The sequence below is a fragment of the Cydia strobilella genome, chromosome 2 (genome assembly GCF_947568885.1).
Source record: "Cydia strobilella chromosome 2, ilCydStro3.1, whole genome shotgun sequence".
Lineage (NCBI taxonomy): Eukaryota > Metazoa > Arthropoda > Insecta > Lepidoptera > Tortricidae > Cydia > Cydia strobilella.
In genome coordinates this window covers 2748394-2768457 of record NC_086042.1, presented here as the reverse complement: position 1 = coordinate 2768457, position 20064 = coordinate 2748394, and the positions used below count along the sequence as shown (strand labels likewise).

Genomic DNA, 20064 nt, shown 5'->3' with positions numbered 1-20064 from the left:
AAGAGAATATTCTTGACAACATGTTGAATCCAACTAGGGAACAAATCAAATTAGTTTTATGGATTATTTTGATTTGTGTTTTTTAAGTAGTCACACTACTAGTTGGATGGATGGCAGCACCATCTCTCTCGCTATACCGTAATCCAGTAAAGGATTCGTACAGTAGGTGCAAGCACACACTGCTCGCCCTTAGAGTTGGTCAAAGGCGCCTAGCCTTTCAAAGATGTCATACACCAGAGAATTTGGGACGGGTACCGTCGTGGCCGGGTGGTCTAGTAGTCAGGTTCGATTCCCGCCTCGGCCACCGGTGGACTTGGTCACTTTTTCTTTAGTGTATGTTATCTATTTCAGTTTATAACATGTTGAATATAATTAATATCAGCGTCGAAAATGTTCAAAATCTATCGCGATGCGAACCTCTTCCCAAGATAATGCGCGACCAATCCCAGCACAGCCGAAGCTGTGGCTATACCACTCCCATGCTCCAATGACAGCCGCCCGCCCCACAGCCAGCCAATTGGCAGCCAGGATCCGAAATGGACTACATCCAGGAAATACTTTGTGGACAGCAGCGAGGCTTGGGTGAAGCGAGCGGGCGCGCATTTGCGGGGGTGAGAGGATTTCAGTTCGTTTGCGGCGATGTGCAGAGCTTTTATTGATCTGGAAGAAATTACAAGGTTATGTTTGTTAGCTAATAAAACGGGTAAGATTGGTCTAGCGTCTATAGCTTATAAATACCAGTAGTACTGTACCTCGAAATATACAGGCGGCCCAAAAAAATTGAAAAAAAAAGGAGATGAGTCATCTTACCTAATAAACCCCACTGCCGAGTTAAGAAACCATAAAGTCTTGTGCGCCGTCCGCAGCTTGTAGTCCAGGTCTTGGGATAAAGTGAGGAGTCCTGTATCAAGCAGCCAGACTAGCTTCTCGGCCTGGAGAAAAGCCAGGTTGACCGAGCTGCTGGCCACGCCTAGCGAGCCCCAGAATGGACCTTCCTGAAAAAAAAAAGAAATACTGTAAGTTTTGTTAAAATCAAAGAGTTATTAAGAAGTATACAGGGTGGCTAAAAAATAAGTGCATTCCCGTTGCCAGGGAGGTTTCGGTATAACAGTACTGAGCAACTTTGACTATGGGAACAACCACGAAATCGCGAAAAAAAATTTACCCTCCCATAGAAAATGGACCAGCCAAAATGTATGAAAAAGCCAAATTTTTTTTCGCGATTTCGGGGTTGGTCCCGTAGCAAAAGTTGCTCAGTATAATCCCAAAACCTCCCTGGCACTTATTTTTTAGCCACCGTGTATATACATGCCAAACTTGAAGCAGAATATGACGCAGATTCACTCATCATTTTGGGGACGATTGGGCGTCTGTTGTTTACCAACTTTTCGCTACCGGCCGTTACATAACAATGTTTCCAGGTAGCGTCATTTATACGTCGTAATGACGTCGTAATGACGTATAAATGACGTCACTTGTACAGGGGCCATCCGATATATGGGAGCGGCCGAGGTGCTCAAAAATATCTGAACACGCACTTAACGCCTTGACAATAGAGGCGTGTTCAGATATTTGTGAGCACCTTGGTCGCTCCGATATATCTGATGGCGACTGTACGTCGGCACTTTGCTACCTGGGTTATGGAGTAAATAACTCGTAGGTAGCTTTAAAAAGCCCTAAAAAATAGATAACGTTTTGATTACGTTCTCACCTGCATTCCCAAACCATAGTTAATCGCCACACGCAATGCAGCTGCGTCATCAAACAGGCGTAGAGTTGCGCGTGCGCCGGCCAGCCGAGCGCTGGCTCCAAGTAGAGGTTTGCTTTGCGTTCGAGCGCCCCATAGTTTGAGCGCGTAGCTTGCTAGGGATACTACCTGAAAATGTGTATTTAAGATAATTGCGTAAATAACGTGCCTTCTCAAAATAGTCTGTAGGACGCCTTGTATCCAAGCCATGCAATAGGAAAATTATGCAAAAAAACTGTAGCTATCATAGATAGACTCACTCATATACACTGCAGTGTTTTACATAGTGTTTTTGTTTCCGTTAATTTCAATGGTGCATTCCTGAGCTTAAACCAAGTGAGGCCAGTCTTTTCAAAAGGGCTTAATTCTATATGAACACCATACAAAAATAAACCCTTTTGAAAAGACACTCCTCGAGTAACTTTCTCAGACACCGGTATCCTTGCAATTCGGAGATAATCAATTTTTATTTCTTATAAGTCCCCTACGAGCGTATACACTTGCATTAGAGCCTGTTTACATATTGACTAGTGTTTAGTACGAGTTCATACATTTGCTACTAAACTTACTATCTCGGACGATCGATGTTTGAAATGATATTGATATGTCACAGTTTTTAATTGTTTGGTTGTTTTAGTTTTAGGTACCAATGTATTGCACAAAATGCATATGTATAAGTAAAGTTATTCCTATATCATACACATACCTAAAATGGTTCACAAAATACTATATGTACATACCGTACATTAAACAAAATTACATTTTAAGCAAAATTTGCAAAGGTACCTACTCTTTATAATCAATGATAGACTTGTAGATAAGCATAGAGATATATATCGTAGAATTAAATTACGCACATAGCGATATGTCTTATTTGTATAAAATATATCAATTTGTAAAGTAAGCAGACAAACAGACACATAAACAATCTGACTGATGCACAATTAAATCGATGCAATAGCTTTTTGTTTTACAAGGGTGTTCTTTAACTCCTCTCGATTTGATACCTGAGCGAGCGAAATATTCCAAAATGGAACCAGCATGGAGAATGGTTTAATAAGTTGAATCTTGAGTGTTGCGAGGGTTTCAAGGCAAGAGGTTAATAAACTTCGCTACCAAGTGAAATACAAAATTTTTTACCACACAATTAATAACATCACAATTACAAATCAAATCCAAATGAACGCTATTAAATAATTAACATTCATAAAATCACTTAAAAGTCAATTCTACCAGCTTATTAAACAGCTCAAAATGTGCATCAAATTACTTTGCCACTCTTGTGGATGTTGACTTTCTTATCAGCTTTTGAAGAATTAAGAGAGCCTTTACTAGCCAGTGTGGTGAAATAGTAGGCGCCTACATTGCGATACAAGTGCGAAAAGTAGAAAATTCGCAACGAGTTGCGAATTACTCATGCGTACGTGTATCGTACAACGTTGTACAGTACATAAAACGTACACGTAAAATGATAATTACCGCACTAGTGTGGTAAAGTAGCACCATATGTACACAGCGTCAAATACTAAGTAGCAACCAAAGTAGTCAAATAGTTCGGTACACCATATATTTAGTATGGTGTACCGAACTATTAATTGGCCACTTTGACTGCTACAGAGTATTTGACGCTGTGTGTATTTAATGTAAAACAACTTACCTTATCCCGATTTGCATGGACCTGCAGCAGTTCACAAAACTCGTCCACCACTTCGCGCATCTTATCCAAATTGTACAATCAGTAAATTAAATAACTGTATCTCTGACGTTTTTATCATCAGTGATAAGATGCTTTTGCTATTACTACTGTTCTTTCGAGATTAGGATTATCGGCTGATAATGATATACCTAATGGTATTTGTAACATTTGTGAACTAGGAAGGTGCGATTGCAGTTGATTGGAAAGGCTAGATCCGAGGTCGTAACTTACTTACCTACTCCTCTGGCGCAGCGACCCAAAGTGTGTCTTGACCAAGAATGTTGCAGATGCCGACTTTTTGACATCCGCGGATGCGGATGCGGATTTTTAAAGGCTCACATCCGCGGATGCGGATGCGGATGTCGAGATTAGGCACATAAAAAACGTCACTTTAGTAATTTTTATTTAAGAATAAAACGAAACTTAGTATTTGAACAAGAATATAGGTGCCCCACAATCGCATTACTATACTAAAGTCTAAATAAAACAAATTATTCACTTCTTGTCGCTGTCCGTCATAGGCTAAAGTGCTCGATTGACGAATCACAAAAACGAAACGAGATTCCTATTGGCTAATGACAAAACTACCTAGCACTTACGCCGCCGCTTAGACGTTCCTGTACCGACCTGTTCCACATCCGCATCCGCATTAAACTCCGCATCGATTTTATGCGGATGCGGATGTTGAAAATAATGCGAAAGTTCCGCGGTTGCGGATGCGAATATTCGCAACATCCCTGGTCGTAACTTACTTAAATACTTACCTACTCCTCTGGCGCAGCGACCTAAAGTGTGTCTTGGTCTCCAACACGACTATTCGCCACTGATCCCGGTCCTGTGCAGTTTCTCGCCAGTCTTGAACTTGGAGCTCGCGCAGATCAGTGTCCACCACATCCGCCCATTGATACCTAGGTCGCCCGATCGGGCGGCGTGCTGTCGGTTTTCCCTCAAACTAGTAAATGCAAATAGTAATTAAGTAATGAAATGACGTGTAATTGTATATGTTTCTTTCACCAATAAATTACTGTATCACTGTATCACTAAACGCAAGGTCGTAAAGAAAAGGCAAATTATAAAATCCTAAATAAAAATTGTTAAACAGTTTAGTAAATAATATGAAGGAAAATTAGAGACCTCTAGTAAAATGCCAACCACATCTCACAACAAAAAACAAAAAACCGGCCAAGTGCGAGTCGGACTCGGGCACGAAGGGTTCCGTACCATTACGCTTAAAATCGGCACAAAAAAATACGTTTGTTGTATAGGAGCCCCACTTAAATATTTATTTTATTCTGTTTTTAGTATTTGTTGTTATATTATAGCGGCAACAGAAATATATCATCTGTGAAAATTACAGGTGTCTTGCTATCACGGTTCATGAGATACAGCCTGGTGACAGACGGACAGACAGACAGCGAAGTCTTAGTAATAGGGTCCCGTTTTTACCCTTTGGGTACGGAACCCTAAAAACTACATCTCATAACAAAAAAATTATTCCACGCAGACAAGTCGCGGGCAAAAGCTTAGTATTCAATAACATATGTATAAGCCAACAGTTGTACAGTCGAGTTCATAAATATGTATACATTTGTTCACCTTATTGCAATGGATAAAGGTGAACAAATGTATACATATTTATGAACTCGACTGTACCTAGTGTCCAGCCGAAACCGGATTTTTTTCCGAAACCGAAGGTTCTGTTTTGCACTGTACCAGTGTACCTATACTTTCGGCCAAACATGATTTGTATGCTGAAAGCATAACTTCGGTCGGATACTACTATTTTGTCGTGTAAAGTGCGTAAATGTATAATAAATGGATGGCAGTATTGATACATGTAAATTTAAACAAATAAATTTAAAATAACGCGTTTATTGCTCTTTCAGTTATCAGGTACTACATAATTTGGATTTATCATTTCATATATTAGATAACATTAGGACATAAAACTTAATGTGTAATAAAAATGTTTAAACAGCTATGTAGTAATAAATGTAGATACGTAAATACACTACGCTCAGAAACGAAATACACAACGGGCAAAATACCTAGTGTGTTAACATAACGCTTTGTATTTTCTCTTTACAGGGTGGCTAAAAAATAAGTGCGTTCCCGTTGCCAGGGAGGTTATGGTATTATACTGAGCAACTTTTACTATGGTACCATAGAAAATGGCAACGGGAATACACTTATTTTTTAGCCACCGTGTATAAGTCCAACAAGAAAATAAACATTACATATGTAGATACTAAGTACTTAGCCATAATTACTCGCTGAATTTATGCTGCTGAATACCGCGCTCGTATACAATACAAAATACAAATGCTTCGTATAAATTCAACACTATATAGTAAAAAACTTAACCCGTAAGTGACTTTAGGATATTTTTATTTATCATCGGCCTACAGGTCTATTTTATAGGGAAAAACTCCGCCCAGCTAAATATAGGCTCTCCTATAATGAGGCCTCTCAGGCCCCTAAACCTTACTTTAAGGTAGCAGTGGTAACTTTTAATCCTGGCTTTATGACAGCACTTTAAAGGGCCAATCTTTAGGTAGTTTACCCTAAAAGTAAATACAATAAAATGGAAACATGTTTTTCTACCCCAAAAATTGTGAAAATTAACTTTTTCACTGCAGTTACGGCTGAAATAATAACTCCTTAACATTACAATTTTGATACCTTTTTGACATTACCATCCCACTAAATTATACCTAGATAAGATAAGATATTCTTTATTGGTAGTATACTGATACACGTCAAATACAATTTTGTACAATAAATATACAAATTCCACATTACAGAGTACATAAGTACGAAATATACGCAGCATAGTAATGTCAGTTTTTCTGAATTAAAATATAAAATTATTACATAGTCAGTGGCAATTCCATCATTTCGTTAAGAGTATAAAAGGTTTTTGTAAGTAGCCACGATTCCAAATTACTTTTAAAGGATTGGTGAGATGGTGCTAGGTAATAATTATACCTATTCTTTCCAATTTAGGCAATTTCATATAAAATAAAATCCAGCAAATGTATAAAAATAATACATTTCAACCATTTCCTATGGTTATACACACATTAGCGCATTAAACATATTATTGTAATTGTAAAGGTATCTAAAGATGGTAGATATATAGTAGTGACTTAAACAGATAAGACTGATGATAATTCTATAACGCCACGGGCCTCATCACATAAGCAGTCATGCCAAAATGGCTAGGAAATTAAAGTACAGCGCCATCTATTTTAACCACTTTGGGAAACTCGCTAGATGGCTCTGCAATACTATTATTATAATTGAGGATACCTTCCTAATCTTAATCTTAAGGGGCCCATTGATTACCAGTCCGCCGGACGATATCGGCCTGTCAGTTGTTCGGAACTGTCAAATTTGTTTTAACTGACAGGCCCTTCTAACCCAGTCTACCTTCACTTCAATAGTCGTTTCTTAGCGAAGTACATAGCGATGCCGATGAGGGAGCTCGTGGTGGCGATGGCGGCGACCTTGGTGCTGTCGACGCGCTCGCCCCACAGCCAGCCTTCTGGTAGGCAGCTCACAGCGTGCGTTATGTCTAGGAGGAGTTTACCTGTAACACACATATAGTTTGTCAAGGGATTGTCTCATTTCAAACACAGACAGAGATAATCATACTATCTTTGTCTTACACTAGTACTAGCACCCAAAAGAAAAGGATGAGTATAGTTTTTTTGTTCCTATTTACTGACAGGAGTTGCTTGACCAACTATAGAACACAACACCGGGCGGTGTTGAAGCAAAAATGTAAAATTGATAGATTTAGTCGTTGAAATTATACACGTCTTAAAAACTAATAGATGTCATATATTAAAGAAAAAGTGACGAAGCCCTCCAGTGGTGAAGGACGGATTCGAACTGGCGTCTTTAGCTATCGCGGCTAACGCCATGAACCCCTACGCCACCACGCCACGGCGGTACCCGTCCAAATATCTCGACTATATGCCATCTTAGTAAGACTTTAGGCGTCTTTTAAAAAACACAAATCAAAATATTTAATAAAATAATTTGATTTGTTTCCAAACTTATACACGTCTTGTTACGTAATATCTAATAACAAGTATTGGTTTCTATTAGCACTTCTCATCTTGCCTTTTCATAATGAGGTCGTGAGCGTCACCCGTAATATATGAAGAGAAGAGGCAGTTTTTAAAAATTATCAAAAAATTATGGTGGTAAATTATACAAATTGATGTATAAGAACAGTTTCAGCAATTGTTGTTGATTGTTTAAGTATCAAAATTACGTTGAAATTGACGATTTTCAGAGCAAACTCCCAGAGGATGTAGTAGCGGCTCAAAGTGTCAATGAGTTTAAGAATAATTAGATAAGCACAAAGCAAATTCTACTCAACACTGAGAACTCGGTTTATGACTCTGGATACAGGCATTATCAGTTGTTTAAACTGCCTGCCTGCATTACAAATAATAATAAAATAAAAAAATACAATTGTTTTGAAGTAATTTCTGGAGAAAGTTGATTTCGTCTAAGTCATTTTATTCCATATTGCATTGTCATGTACATAATAAGGTGTTACATTTTATATAGCCAGTTCATGACACCCTGTAAGGGCACACAATAGTACAGTTTTTCTATTCTATTAATTCTAATTTACACATTGTAATTAAGGTAACATAATAAAATTAACATATTAGCGTATCAGTGGTTTAGTAACCTATTAGTTAGTCTCATAAATTAATTTAGTAACTTCAACAATAGCAACGTCAACAATGCACCGATACAATAATTTCTGAATGAATTAACTTGTCAAATTATTATAATTATTATTTATTTAATGAATGTCAAAATATGTCAAGTTAACAGTCTTACACTAATTCGGTGTCATATTTATCTAACGTATTATCTTCCAGGAATGATTCGACTGTGTAATAACAATTTTCTATTAATAGGCTTTTCAGTTTAGAGTTAAAAGTTTTCTCATTTAGTTCGTATTTGATAGCATTAGGGATTTTATTAAAAATTTGGATACATTTATACTGTGGTCCATTCTTATACATTGCTAAGTTAGGTCTAGGTAGTAGCAGCTTATTTCTATATTGACTTCTAGTTTTATACGTATCGACTTTTAATGGAAATAATTCTGTGTGTTGTCTGACAAATTGTACAGCCTCCATTATGTATATTGAGGGCAACGTTAACAGTTTAAACCGTATAAAGTGAGGGCGGCAGCTGTTAGGAATGTGTACGTTCGCTAAGATTCGTATACACTTTTTTTGTAGGATGAATATATCTTTGGCGTCTGTGCTATCTCCCCAGAGAAGTACGCCACTAACTTTAATCTACACTAAATTAATTTTGTATCAAGCAGAAATGATTAAGCTTAGAAATAAATTACACTACCGTATTATTTCATTTACACTAATTCAAAGTCATAATAATAAAAATGAAGTCTGTAAAAGGTGGAGTACAGGATATGTGTAATACAGAATTTACCATTTTTAGCAGACCAAACTTTACGAAATTTACAAATAAGACCGACAAAATCAGTGCTTTACGCGCATGTACCTAAACGTCCATCAGAAAAAACATTACCAATTCTGTTTTCAAAAAATTGATGTGTAAAACGGCAAGATGAGAAGACGTGCTAATAAAAAACCGGCCAAGTGCGAGAAGGACTCGCACACGAAGGGTTCCGTACCATTATCTATAAAAACGGTCACCCATCCAAGTACTGACCCCGCCCGACGTTGCTTAACTTCGGACAGACGGACAGCGGAGTCTTAGTAATAGGGTCCTGTTTTTACCCTTTGGGTACGGAACCCTAAAAACCAGTAGATACTTGTTATTTCTATTACGTATCAAAAGGCAATTTCAGCGAGTAAATCTATCAATTTTACATTTTTGCGACTAAAATCGATAACGGGCTCTTAACCCTTTGATCGCCAAAGACGTCAACTGACGCGAGTCACAGTACAACCAACCAGGTTCAAGATTACGCGCCGCACACGGTAGACGTGGCGTTTCCGGGTTAATGGAGTCTGTACGGAATGAGTCATGGAATATAAGGAAACCAATACGTTAGACTTATATTGACCGGAATATAGACCTAGATTACCTTTTGTATTATTTATGAGCTCCCGATATTTCGACGCAGTTACATGTATCATGTTCACGGGGTTCAATATAAGTCTAGTGAAACTAACCGTGAATCATTCAAAACTCTAACCAATACGTTATATGACTTTTCTCTTTCCGAACAGACTCTACCCATATTAGTTGGGTACTTACGAGACTCTACTGTCCGTCTCTCTGTCTGTCACCAGGCCGTACTCGTGTATCCATAAGTTATGCCGCGGGGTATCGTCTACGAAAACGGGTCTCACCACTTTAAGTATTTGTATATGGGCCTCGTCCTGATTTAAATTTTAAAATAAATAAAAATAAGTGTATGAAAATGGGGGGTCTAGGCTCGCGAAAACATGTCGCGCGTAGTGATTAATATTACGTGTAAATACCTAAAACTGTAAAATTATTATAGTGTAATCTGAAAGTAATACGCAAATGACTATGACATAAATGTATTATATCAAGGCTCAATCTCTATACCTATGCATTAAATAATTATGTCAATTACAGCCCAAATGTAACGTGATACTAAACGATCGCCTAATGTCGCCTTTGCTGACTTAAACTTGTTTAGAAATCCTTGAACGCAACGGTGTCAGGCAAAAAAACATCGAATTTGAACTTTTTGCCTAAAAATGAATTCACCTGCAGTAACAGCCTGCAATGTGAGCCGCACGTCAAGGTTCCGGCGCGCCTCGGAGCCCCCGCCCTCAGAAGAGTGCCGCAGACAGTCGCGACTCCACCATAGCTGACGAATGCCGCGGACGGTTCTGCAAACGTGCACGAATACTATATTAGATCATGAAACGGCGACACAGAATAAGTAATAATATTATCATACAGAACGCCCACGCACCGCCCCGCCCCGACGCCCCGCGACAGCAGATTGACGGCCGTTTGCCGGCCGCCCAGTACTATTTTTAAGCAACTTACACAATGACGCATGCCGCGTGAACAGACGTGCCGTTCACACATATAAACGCAAGTGACTTTTGATGTATAGCGTGTCCGCCCTGTGACGACGATGAACAAACACAATCGAAGACAATGAGTTTTTGTTCGTTAGAAGACCTCAATACTTCCCCTATATTTGAGTCAAACACTCGCTGCACGCCTACGCAGTGTGCTCTCTCACACCTACCTGCGGCGGGCGGCGTCTTGTCTCTTTTTTACTTGCTTCGCGTGCAGCGCGTGTTTGTTTCAACTATAGCACACACTTGTAGTATGAATTTTCTCAAATGATTTTTAGGCCTCAGCCAACAAAAGCCTTTTCCCCTCACTAGCTCGGAAAGCCGTCTATTATCCTTTAAAACAAGCGGGGAAAAACGCATTTTATCCACTAGTGGGGAAAGTAATTTGACCTTGGATGGAGCGTGTTTAAGTAGCTTGACAGATAACAAAACGTAAAACGCTCATGATAATGGTTCGTTTGATATTAATTATCATTAAATAAATGGTTTGAGAATCTAATAAAAAATACTAAATTTAGCTTTATTTAATAATTTTAAGTTATAAACCTTAAAATTCCATAAGAAACGTTAGATTTTTTGTAATGATTGATATAATTCTGAACGCACAAGTTGAGTCGATGCAATTTCAAAACGCATCGTTGACATTTCATACGTCAGAACAGAAATGTCAACATTGTCAACAAAATTTTTACTGTTCTTCTCACCGACTCACGTAAAAATCAGAATTTCTAGTGTTTTCTGTTATAATATCGTAAAAAAATTTGTGATTCCAGTGATGAAGATGATCTAACGCCTGTGGATGTTGCACTTTCCTGGCTATAGTGAGGGGAAAAGTTTTGTGTTACACACGGGTGCAAATGTATTTTACTTCTCGTGTGTTAAAACACTCGCGGGTAAAATACAACTTTGCACCCTTGTATAACAAATAACTATTAGGCCTCAGCCAACAAAAGCCTTTGTTTCTTTTATGTAGAGGCGCCTTAGTCGCGTGCCGAGCGCGCGCCAAAGCAACCATGTCGTTAAAAAGCAACTATCGTGATAGTATTAAGGTTCAAAATGTAACAGCTCATTCTGAGATAACGAGTTTAGGTAATGAAGGACGATCGGTTGCCTGCGTGGTCTCAGAATACAGAGCTGCTACATAAATTTGAACCATATAAATAGGACGGTAAAATTTCTTTTTAAACGAGTTTGTTCCCGTTCAGTCAGTAGCGGTAGCTAAGTAGTAAAAGAAACAAATGCTTTTGTTCAACAAATTAGGGTGTGAGGCGTAAAAATAATTTGAGAAAATTCGTACTATAGCACTTCCTATCCCATTTCCAATACAAAATGAACACACCTAGTGGTGTTCTTGGCAGTGAATGTGTTAAAATAAGAACGTAACAATATTTTTTTAAATCGAACCTTAATGTTACAACATAAAGTAAAAATTTGAATGGAGATTTACTACATTATTTATTATTAATCTAGATTTGCAAAATAACTGATAATAAGCAGGTATGCGATAATGAGTTTTATAATTCGAATGTATTTTGACATTATCTCGCATAATTGCGCAAGTTTATGATAATTAAGGGCTGATTAACTAATAGTATAATCTCAAAGTACGAACGTTTGCATAACCCTTGAGCTATAGCTTACAACCCTTGAGCTAGATTGAGCTAGCTTTTTACACCTCGGCTGCTGCAGAGTTAATTTATATTCTCTTTTATTTTTGAGTAAACTAAAACTAGGAATTACAATCACATGCCGTGTAAACTAAGTAGTTTTTAAGTAACCTGTAGTATTTATTTTTATAGATTACAAAGAACTCCGTAGTAAACATGTCAATATTTATTATAAACTTTATGCGCTGTTGTAGTAATGAAACATTCTCAAGTAGCTTGATTATTACTTACTACATAATTGCTTTAAAAATATAACACATAAATTGCCTGACTATGCTTACTTCTGCGCTGTTCTTTTTAATCCCAAAAAACTAGGTTAAAACGAAAAACGAAATAATTAATTAAATAGGTATAAACATAGACATATATACTACTTCGTACAGACCGGCCTTACGAGCACTACGAATGGGGCCGATACATTGGAGTCATAATCGCATTTAGTTACACTAGCGCGCTCAGTCGTGCGGCGAATTGCGCAGTCTATGGGTATAAAAAAGAATTTAAAAAACTAAATATACTATTATTGTTTATTTTCGCATGTCTTGGTTATGATGTCAGATTAAGATGATTAGCATGTAACGAGATATTTGCACTGTCTTGGTCGTCATACTCTTTGTTATTTCTTTTTCGACCTTGAACAGATCTGAGTATATTTATAAACAAGTTTTTGTATAACTTTATTTTCTTACGTTGTTAAAAAGTAAAGACATTCCCTTTGTTGAATTACATGGGTATATAGTAAGAGCAAAGATAGATATAACTCCGTAATAGATGGATACAGTCTAAGAAAAAAACGTGTCTCAAAAATCAAGAAAATTTGATTCTCGCTCAGAGGGCGCTACTAGCTTTGGCCTACTGTCGCATAGATGGCGTTGACGGTTTCGTTTGTTATTTAACAATTTTAACGCATATCAGTGAAAGAACATGGGTCAAAATCATAAAAATAATTAATGCAAATTAAAAAAAGTCATTTTCCCCTCGCTAGCTCGGAAAGTTATCGTTTATCCTTCAATACAAGCGGGGAAAAACGCGTTTTATCCACTAGTGGGGAAAGTAATTTGACCTTGGATGGAGCGTGTTTAAGTAGCTTGACAGATAACGAAACGTAAAACGCTCATGATAATGGTTCGTTCGATATTAATTATCATTAAATAAATGGTTTGAGAATCTAATAAAAAATACCAAATTTAGCTTTATTTAATGATTTTAAGTCATAAACCTTAAAATTCCATAAGAAACGTTTGTTTTTTTATAATGATGTTAAATATAATTCTGAACGCACAAGTTGAGTCGATGCAATTTCAAAACGCATCGTTGACATTTCATACATCAGAAATGTCAACATTGTCAACAATTTTTTTACTTAAAACCTTTTCTCACCGACTCGCGTAAAATACACAACTACCAGAGTTTTCTGTTATAATATCGTAAAGAAATGAGTGATTCCAGTGATGAAGATGATCTAACGCCTGTGGATGTTGCACTTTCCTCGCTATAGTGAGGTGAAAAGTTTTGTGTTACACACGGGCGCAAATGTATTTTACTTCTCGTGTGTTGAAACACTCGCGGGTAAAATACAACTTTGCACCCTTGTATAACAAATAACTATTATCCATATTTAAATACATTTTATCGTATTTTTATAAATCTTCATTTTTAGTTTTAAAGCGTGTCGATAGATGGCAGTGAATTTACTGTGGTTACAAAATTTACTATGACAGTACCGCTCTAGTCTGAGCTTTATTCGACAGAAAGCATGAAATATATCATGCATGTACCCATAGAGTAACTTATACTAGAGCGGTACTGTCATAGTAAATTTTGTAACCCCAGTAAATTCACTGCCATCTGTCGACACACTTTAAAACTAAAAATAAATATTTATAAAAATACGATAAAATGTATTTAAATATGGATAATAGTTATTTGTTATACAAGGGTGCAAAGTTGTATTTTACCCGCGAGTGTAGAATTGAAACACGAGCAAGCGAAAGGATTCTATAGTTGAACCACGAGCGAAGCGAGTGGTTCTAAAATAGAATCCTGAGCGTAGCGAGTGCTTCAACACACGAGAAGTAAAATACATTTGCACCCGTGTGTAACACAAAACTTTTCCCCTCACTAAAGCGAGGAAAGTCCAACATCCACAGGCGTTAGATCATCTTCATCACAGGAATCACTCATTTTTTTACGATATTATAACAGAAAACTCTGGAAGTTGTGTATTTTTACGGGGTCGGTGAGAAAAGTTCTTCTTCTTCTTCTTCTTCTTTTAAAATTATGGCTTCAGCCCAGTGGGACTATTTCGCCAGTATCAAGGTATTGAGAGGTTTACAAACGACAAAAATTGTACGGTTGTACAAGACAGTGTACGGTGATTTGTTAGCACTTGTAAATCGATAGCTAGACTTTACAAGAAGCACGTGGACTACCGGCCGTTGACTCCAAGATGGTGGTTAAACGCGCTTCAAAATTAATTCTCCATTCACTGCACACTACCACATTAGTTTACTGTATAATAAGCTATCGATATTACACTTTAAACAATATTAATAAGCAAAAAACAAAGTAATTAATCACGATGCTAACTATCAAGATGGCGCTCGAACCGGAAGTCTGAGAAAAGTTTTTAAGTAAAAAATTTGTTGACAATGTTGACATTTCTGACGTATGAAATGTCAACGATGCATTATGAAATTGCATCGACTCAACTTGTGCGTTCAGAATTATATTTAACATCATTATAAAAAAACAAACGTTTCTTATGGAATTTTAAGGTTTATGACTTAAAATCATTAAATAAAGCTAAATTTGATATTTTTTATTAGATTCTCAAACCATTTATTTAATGATAATTAATATTGAACGAACCATTATCATGAGCGTTTTACGTTTTGTTATCTGTCAAGCTACTTAAACACGCTCCATCCAAGGTCAAATTACTTTCCCCACTAGTGGATAAAACGCGTTTTTCCCCGCTTGTTTTGAAGGTTAAAAGACAACTTTCCCAGCTAGTGAGGGGAAAATGATTTTTTTATTTGCATTAATTATTTTTATATGATTTTGACCCATGTTCTTTCACTGGTATGCGTTAAAAATATAAATAACAAACGAAACAGTCAACGCCCTCTATACGAGTGTAGGCCAAAACTAGTGGCGCCATCTGATCGAGAATCAAATTTTCGTGATTTTTCGAGGCACGTTTTTTCCTTAGACTGTATCCATCTATTACGGAGTTATATCTATCTTTGCATGTACCTAATGTAGGTTTTAAAGCCACCAAAACTAATAGAAGATGAAACACGTCGCAAAATTTTTTTTCCCTAACTGGTATCAATATCATAAAATTTTCGAGCATGCGAGGCGTGCTGGGCTTACAACTTCCCCGAGCAGTGATGAGGCATAGTCTAGTGAGAAAGAAAAAGCACGGGGCATGAGAAAGGGAGGAATAACATGGTTTGTGACCATTGGTTTTGTTAGACAGCGAGAATTCTGTATTTTCTGTCCCTGTGTACCTCTTTAGTGTATAGAGTCGGTTTTAGAATCCTTGTTTTACTTTCTCCAACCTTCTCCAGAACAAACGCCTGGTTCATCACACTGAGCCAGCTAGGCCCGCAGTTAGGACACCTTGTACCGTGCACACTTAACTAGCAATTCGAGAACCTTATTGAAGTGAAACTTCTAATGAGACTTCCAACAAGGTTGCGTTAAACGTTTAACGCTACAATAGGTAATTTAATTTTATACTCTATTATTAACTCACTAAAGTTAACTTTCGCTCGACCAGCACGGTGTCTCTTATCTCTCTCTCTGTCTCTCTCTCTGTGTATGCTTGTTTGAATATACATACATGTACCAGGCGACCATAACTATAAAGGAGGTTTATGTTAAAAAAATTATAAATGATCAAACTTCGAAACAAGAGTGTGACCAGTAAGTTGAATAGGGTAATTTCCCGAAAGTAGGGTAATTGATGCTAGTTTTCACTTCTTTCGCGCGGAGGGACTTCACGCACTATTTTTTGTAAATACATAAGGCCCATCGATGGAAGACAGAAGAGTGTTATTAACTGTTAGTAACACTCATTATTATTCACAACGACGGGACTTAATCGGGTAAAATACGTTTTAAATTTACCTCCGACGTATTTTACGCGATTAAGTCCCGTCGTTGTGAATAATAATGAGTAAAAATCGTGAAAGTATAAATCAGTGTTAGTAACACTTACTGTAGCAATGATATGTAGAGACTTGCTGCCCACAGCGCCGTACTGACGATATCTAGTCGCTCCGCCGTTTCTTGAGACAATTTCAAGACGCCTACTTCTTGCAGCCAGCAGGCCTTCTCCACGGGCAGGAAGGCTTGGTCAACCATGTTGGCGAGGACGCCGAGCGCCGCGGCCATTGTTGATGACTCCTGGATAATAAAGGGTTAAATAAAGACAAAGGATCAAATAGCGAGGTGTGTAATATGAGCTTGGGATGGAATTACAAACGGGTCATGTAATTCTTTATGGGTATCTAGTGATACCATATCTGTGTATTACTGTCAAATTACTTGCACTTCACGTTCTTGAAGTACCAAGATTATATATTAATAATTAAAACTGGCAATCCTGCCCTGCCATTGCATTGACACTACGCCAATAAGGTGCTGCCCCCTACAGTTCACGCACGCGCCCCTTTGCGACTGCGTGCCTTAAACTTGACATTCACTTATACTTCGTACCAATAAACAGGGGGCTGCTGCCCTCTACAGTTAATGTACACTCCCTACAGATACTGCACTGCGTGTATACTGTACCTCGAGCTTTTAAAAGAGAACGCAATGCTCCACGAAATAAACCTTAATCAGTGTAAAACAATTTATTGGCCATAGGTATATCGTCGAAGAGCCGCAGCATCATGCGCGCGTTGGACAGCCGCGAGCCTGCCGTCTCTCGACCTTTATACAGCTTCAGTGTGTAGCAGGCTAGCCTGACCACCAGTGAATGGGATAAAATAAAAGTAAACTACTCACATGGCGGCCCAGCCCGTAGCTGTGTGTCGTATCATGGGTATATCGTCAAAGAGCCGCAGCATCATGCACGCGTTGGACAGCCGCGAGCCTGCCATCTCTCGCCCTTTATACAGCTTCAGTGTGTAGCAGGCTAGCCTGACCACCTGTGAATGGGATAAAATAAGAGTAAACTACTCACATGGCGGCCCAGCCCGTAGCTGTAAGTGTGCCGTATCATGGGTATATCGTCGAAGAGCTGCAGCATCATGCACGCGTTGGACAGCCGCGAGCCTGCCATCTCTCGCCCTTTATACAGCTTCAGTGTGTAGCAGGCTAGCCTGACCACCTGTGAATGGGATAAAATAAGAGTAAACTACTCACATGGCGGCCCAGCCCGTAGCTGTAAGTGTGCCGTATCATGGGTATATCGTCGAAGAGCTGCAGCATCATGCAGGCGTTGGACAGCCGCGAGCCTGCCGTCTCTCGCCCTTTATACAGCTTCAGTGTGTAGCGGGCTAGCCTGACCACCTGTGAATGGGATAAAATAAGAGTAAACTACTCACATGGCGGCCCAGCCCGTAGCTGTAAGTGTGCCGTATCATGGGTATATCGTCGAAGAGCCGCAGCATCATGCGCGCGTTGGACAGCCGCGAGTCTGCCGTCTGCCATGGTTTCTCGCCCTTCATACAGCTTCAGTGTGTAGCAGGCTAGCCTGATAACTTATTAATGGGATAAAATAAAAGTAAACTACTCACATGGCGGCCCAGCCCGTAGCTGTAAGTGTGTCGTATCATGGGTATATCGTCGAAGAGCCGCAGCATCATGCGCGCGTTGGACAGCCGCGAGCCTGCCGTCTGCCATGGCTTCTCGCCCTTTATACAGCCATACAGTTTGAGTGTGTAGCAGGCTAGCCTGACCACCTGTGAATGGAATTAATGTGACAGTAGCCACCTGTGAGTGGAAGTGGGGAGTGAGTGAGTGAATAGAATTATATACAGTGTCTTTACACACTGTATATGTGGTATTTTCTACAAAAAGGGACCTTATTGTCGATGGCGCTTACGCCATTATTAACGATTCTTCGATATAAATACAATGCCGTGCGACGCTGTGCGGCGTAAGCGCCATGGACAATAAGGCCCCTTTTCATAGAAAATGCCCCATATAAGTAAAAGGTTAGACTCCAGCTCTACACTAGAGTGCCTCTCATTGTAATAAACTAGCCTTTCTCCAATATTTGGTGCAGGTACTAGTTTCAATGTAAAGCCTGACCAGGAATATATGATCACGCGCCATAATTTTAAAACTAACACGAAACTTACTTAAATCAGTATATCACACGCCATGTTGCGGAATTTCACTGGAACTAATTTTTTCATACTATACTGAACTGTCACTCTATACATGAGAATAACAGTGCCCTCTTGACAATGATCATATATTTCTGGTCAGGCTTTAAGTGTCATATGTCTGATGTTCCAAGCAAAAAAAGGAAAATCAATGCCTTTTTATGATTAATCTATAGTTTGTGATTCTATCTATGATTATTTTCTACTTACATTTTTTGGCATAAATATAAAAAATCTGGTAGGTAGAGTTACTATTATGTGTTTTCCTTACATTGTTTTATGGTGGCTGAAGTCCAATGAAGTCGTTTTAATTAAAAAAAAAATTAAACTGTTTATTTCACAAAAATAAAGAATTACAAATTTAACTACAGACTTAGCCTAATCTACATTCTAATAGATTGTACGCTAAGTATGGTCTTATTTTTATTACATTTATATTATTACTATTTATTTAAACTAATATATGCTGAAATCAAAAAGCAATAGAAACAATTTGGTACCTGTTAATGTTCTACAAATTGACTCCTGAACATAGGCTAGTGTGCCCTACCTGTCATAGGTACAGTGAGATGGAAAATTGAATGGACACAGTATGAGAATTCATTCACAAAGTTGCTATGCAATTTTCGGTGTTCAACGCTTGTTTACTTTTCTTCCATTATTATTTTAGTATACTTCCTCATAAGAAGATAAAATGTTGCTGTGCTTTAGTGACATTTCGCAAATTTATAATTGATCAGGTTATTGACTGACCGACCGGTTGAGTAAATGTCGAGGTCTAACCAATTCCGCATTCTTTAATCAATTGTCCACCTCACGTTGCCGCCGTAATAAAAAGGTGCAAATATCAAATTTTCGCAATGTACTCCTAGATTATCTTAGCAGATTAGAGCAGTGCTGTGCTCAAAAATGATCGCCAAAAGAGCCCTCACCTTGTCCCGTCCATTATAACTGTCTAAAAGTTCACAAATATCTTCAACAACCGAAGACATTGTGCCACACTTGATACACTTAATATTTTCTAATCCTGACACGAGGCGAAAGTCTCGCGCGAAGTGTTATCGAATATACTCGCGGAGCCGATCGCCGTACTGCCGATAGCGCACATTTATCTTGATAACTGGATTCATTTCTCCATTCACCGACTGCGTAGGCCTTGATTTCGAAAGGTTACGATACAGCTGATTTTGACGTTTGTTGACAAGATAACACACGTTGTCATTGACGTCACTAATAGAGTTATGCAGTCGCGAAACGAAACGTCATGCTAAAACTAGCTTTATTTCAAGGTGATAATGATTCTGTTTCTAGTTTTTGTCGTTCGGTACTGCAAGTGTAAAGTTGTAAAGTAGAATTTTGTTTGCGTTTTGTTTTTGCACTTGTATATTTTTCTAAAATAGACAACGAATTCTAGCTCATTTCAAGAACACTCAAATTTAACTAATTTAATTTATGTGATTAAATTATTTTTTCAGAGTTAACTTACGCCTACTTAGGCTCTTTGGTTAAA

At 38.2% G+C, this 20064-nt stretch overlaps 3 protein-coding genes across 3 annotated transcripts in view; all 3 read right to left on the bottom strand.

Annotated features, from left to right (window-relative positions):
- The window catches only part of LOC134755369 (lipid storage droplets surface-binding protein 2), a 122828-nt gene that overhangs the window by 87675 nt on the left and 15089 nt on the right, over positions 1-20064 (bottom strand). The gene's annotated exons all lie outside the window — the stretch shown is intronic.
- LOC134749216 (peroxisomal membrane protein 11C-like) lies at positions 402-3464 on the bottom strand. Its single transcript, XM_063684103.1, has 4 exons — positions 3405-3464; positions 1712-1876; positions 811-995; positions 402-660 (listed from the first exon to the last, which is right to left on the bottom strand). Exons 1-4 carry the CDS (start codon positions 3462-3464, stop codon positions 402-404), a joined length of 669 nt encoding a protein of 222 aa, XP_063540173.1.
- On the bottom strand, positions 5325-19749 carry LOC134749976 (peroxisomal membrane protein 11C-like). Its single transcript, XM_063685014.1, has 5 exons — positions 19487-19749; positions 17961-18125; positions 16436-16623; positions 10215-10339; positions 5325-7035 (listed from the first exon to the last, which is right to left on the bottom strand). The coding sequence occupies exons 1-5, from the start codon at positions 19544-19546 to the stop codon at positions 6878-6880; spliced, it is 696 nt and encodes a 231-aa protein (XP_063541084.1). The 5' UTR covers positions 19547-19749; the 3' UTR covers positions 5325-6877.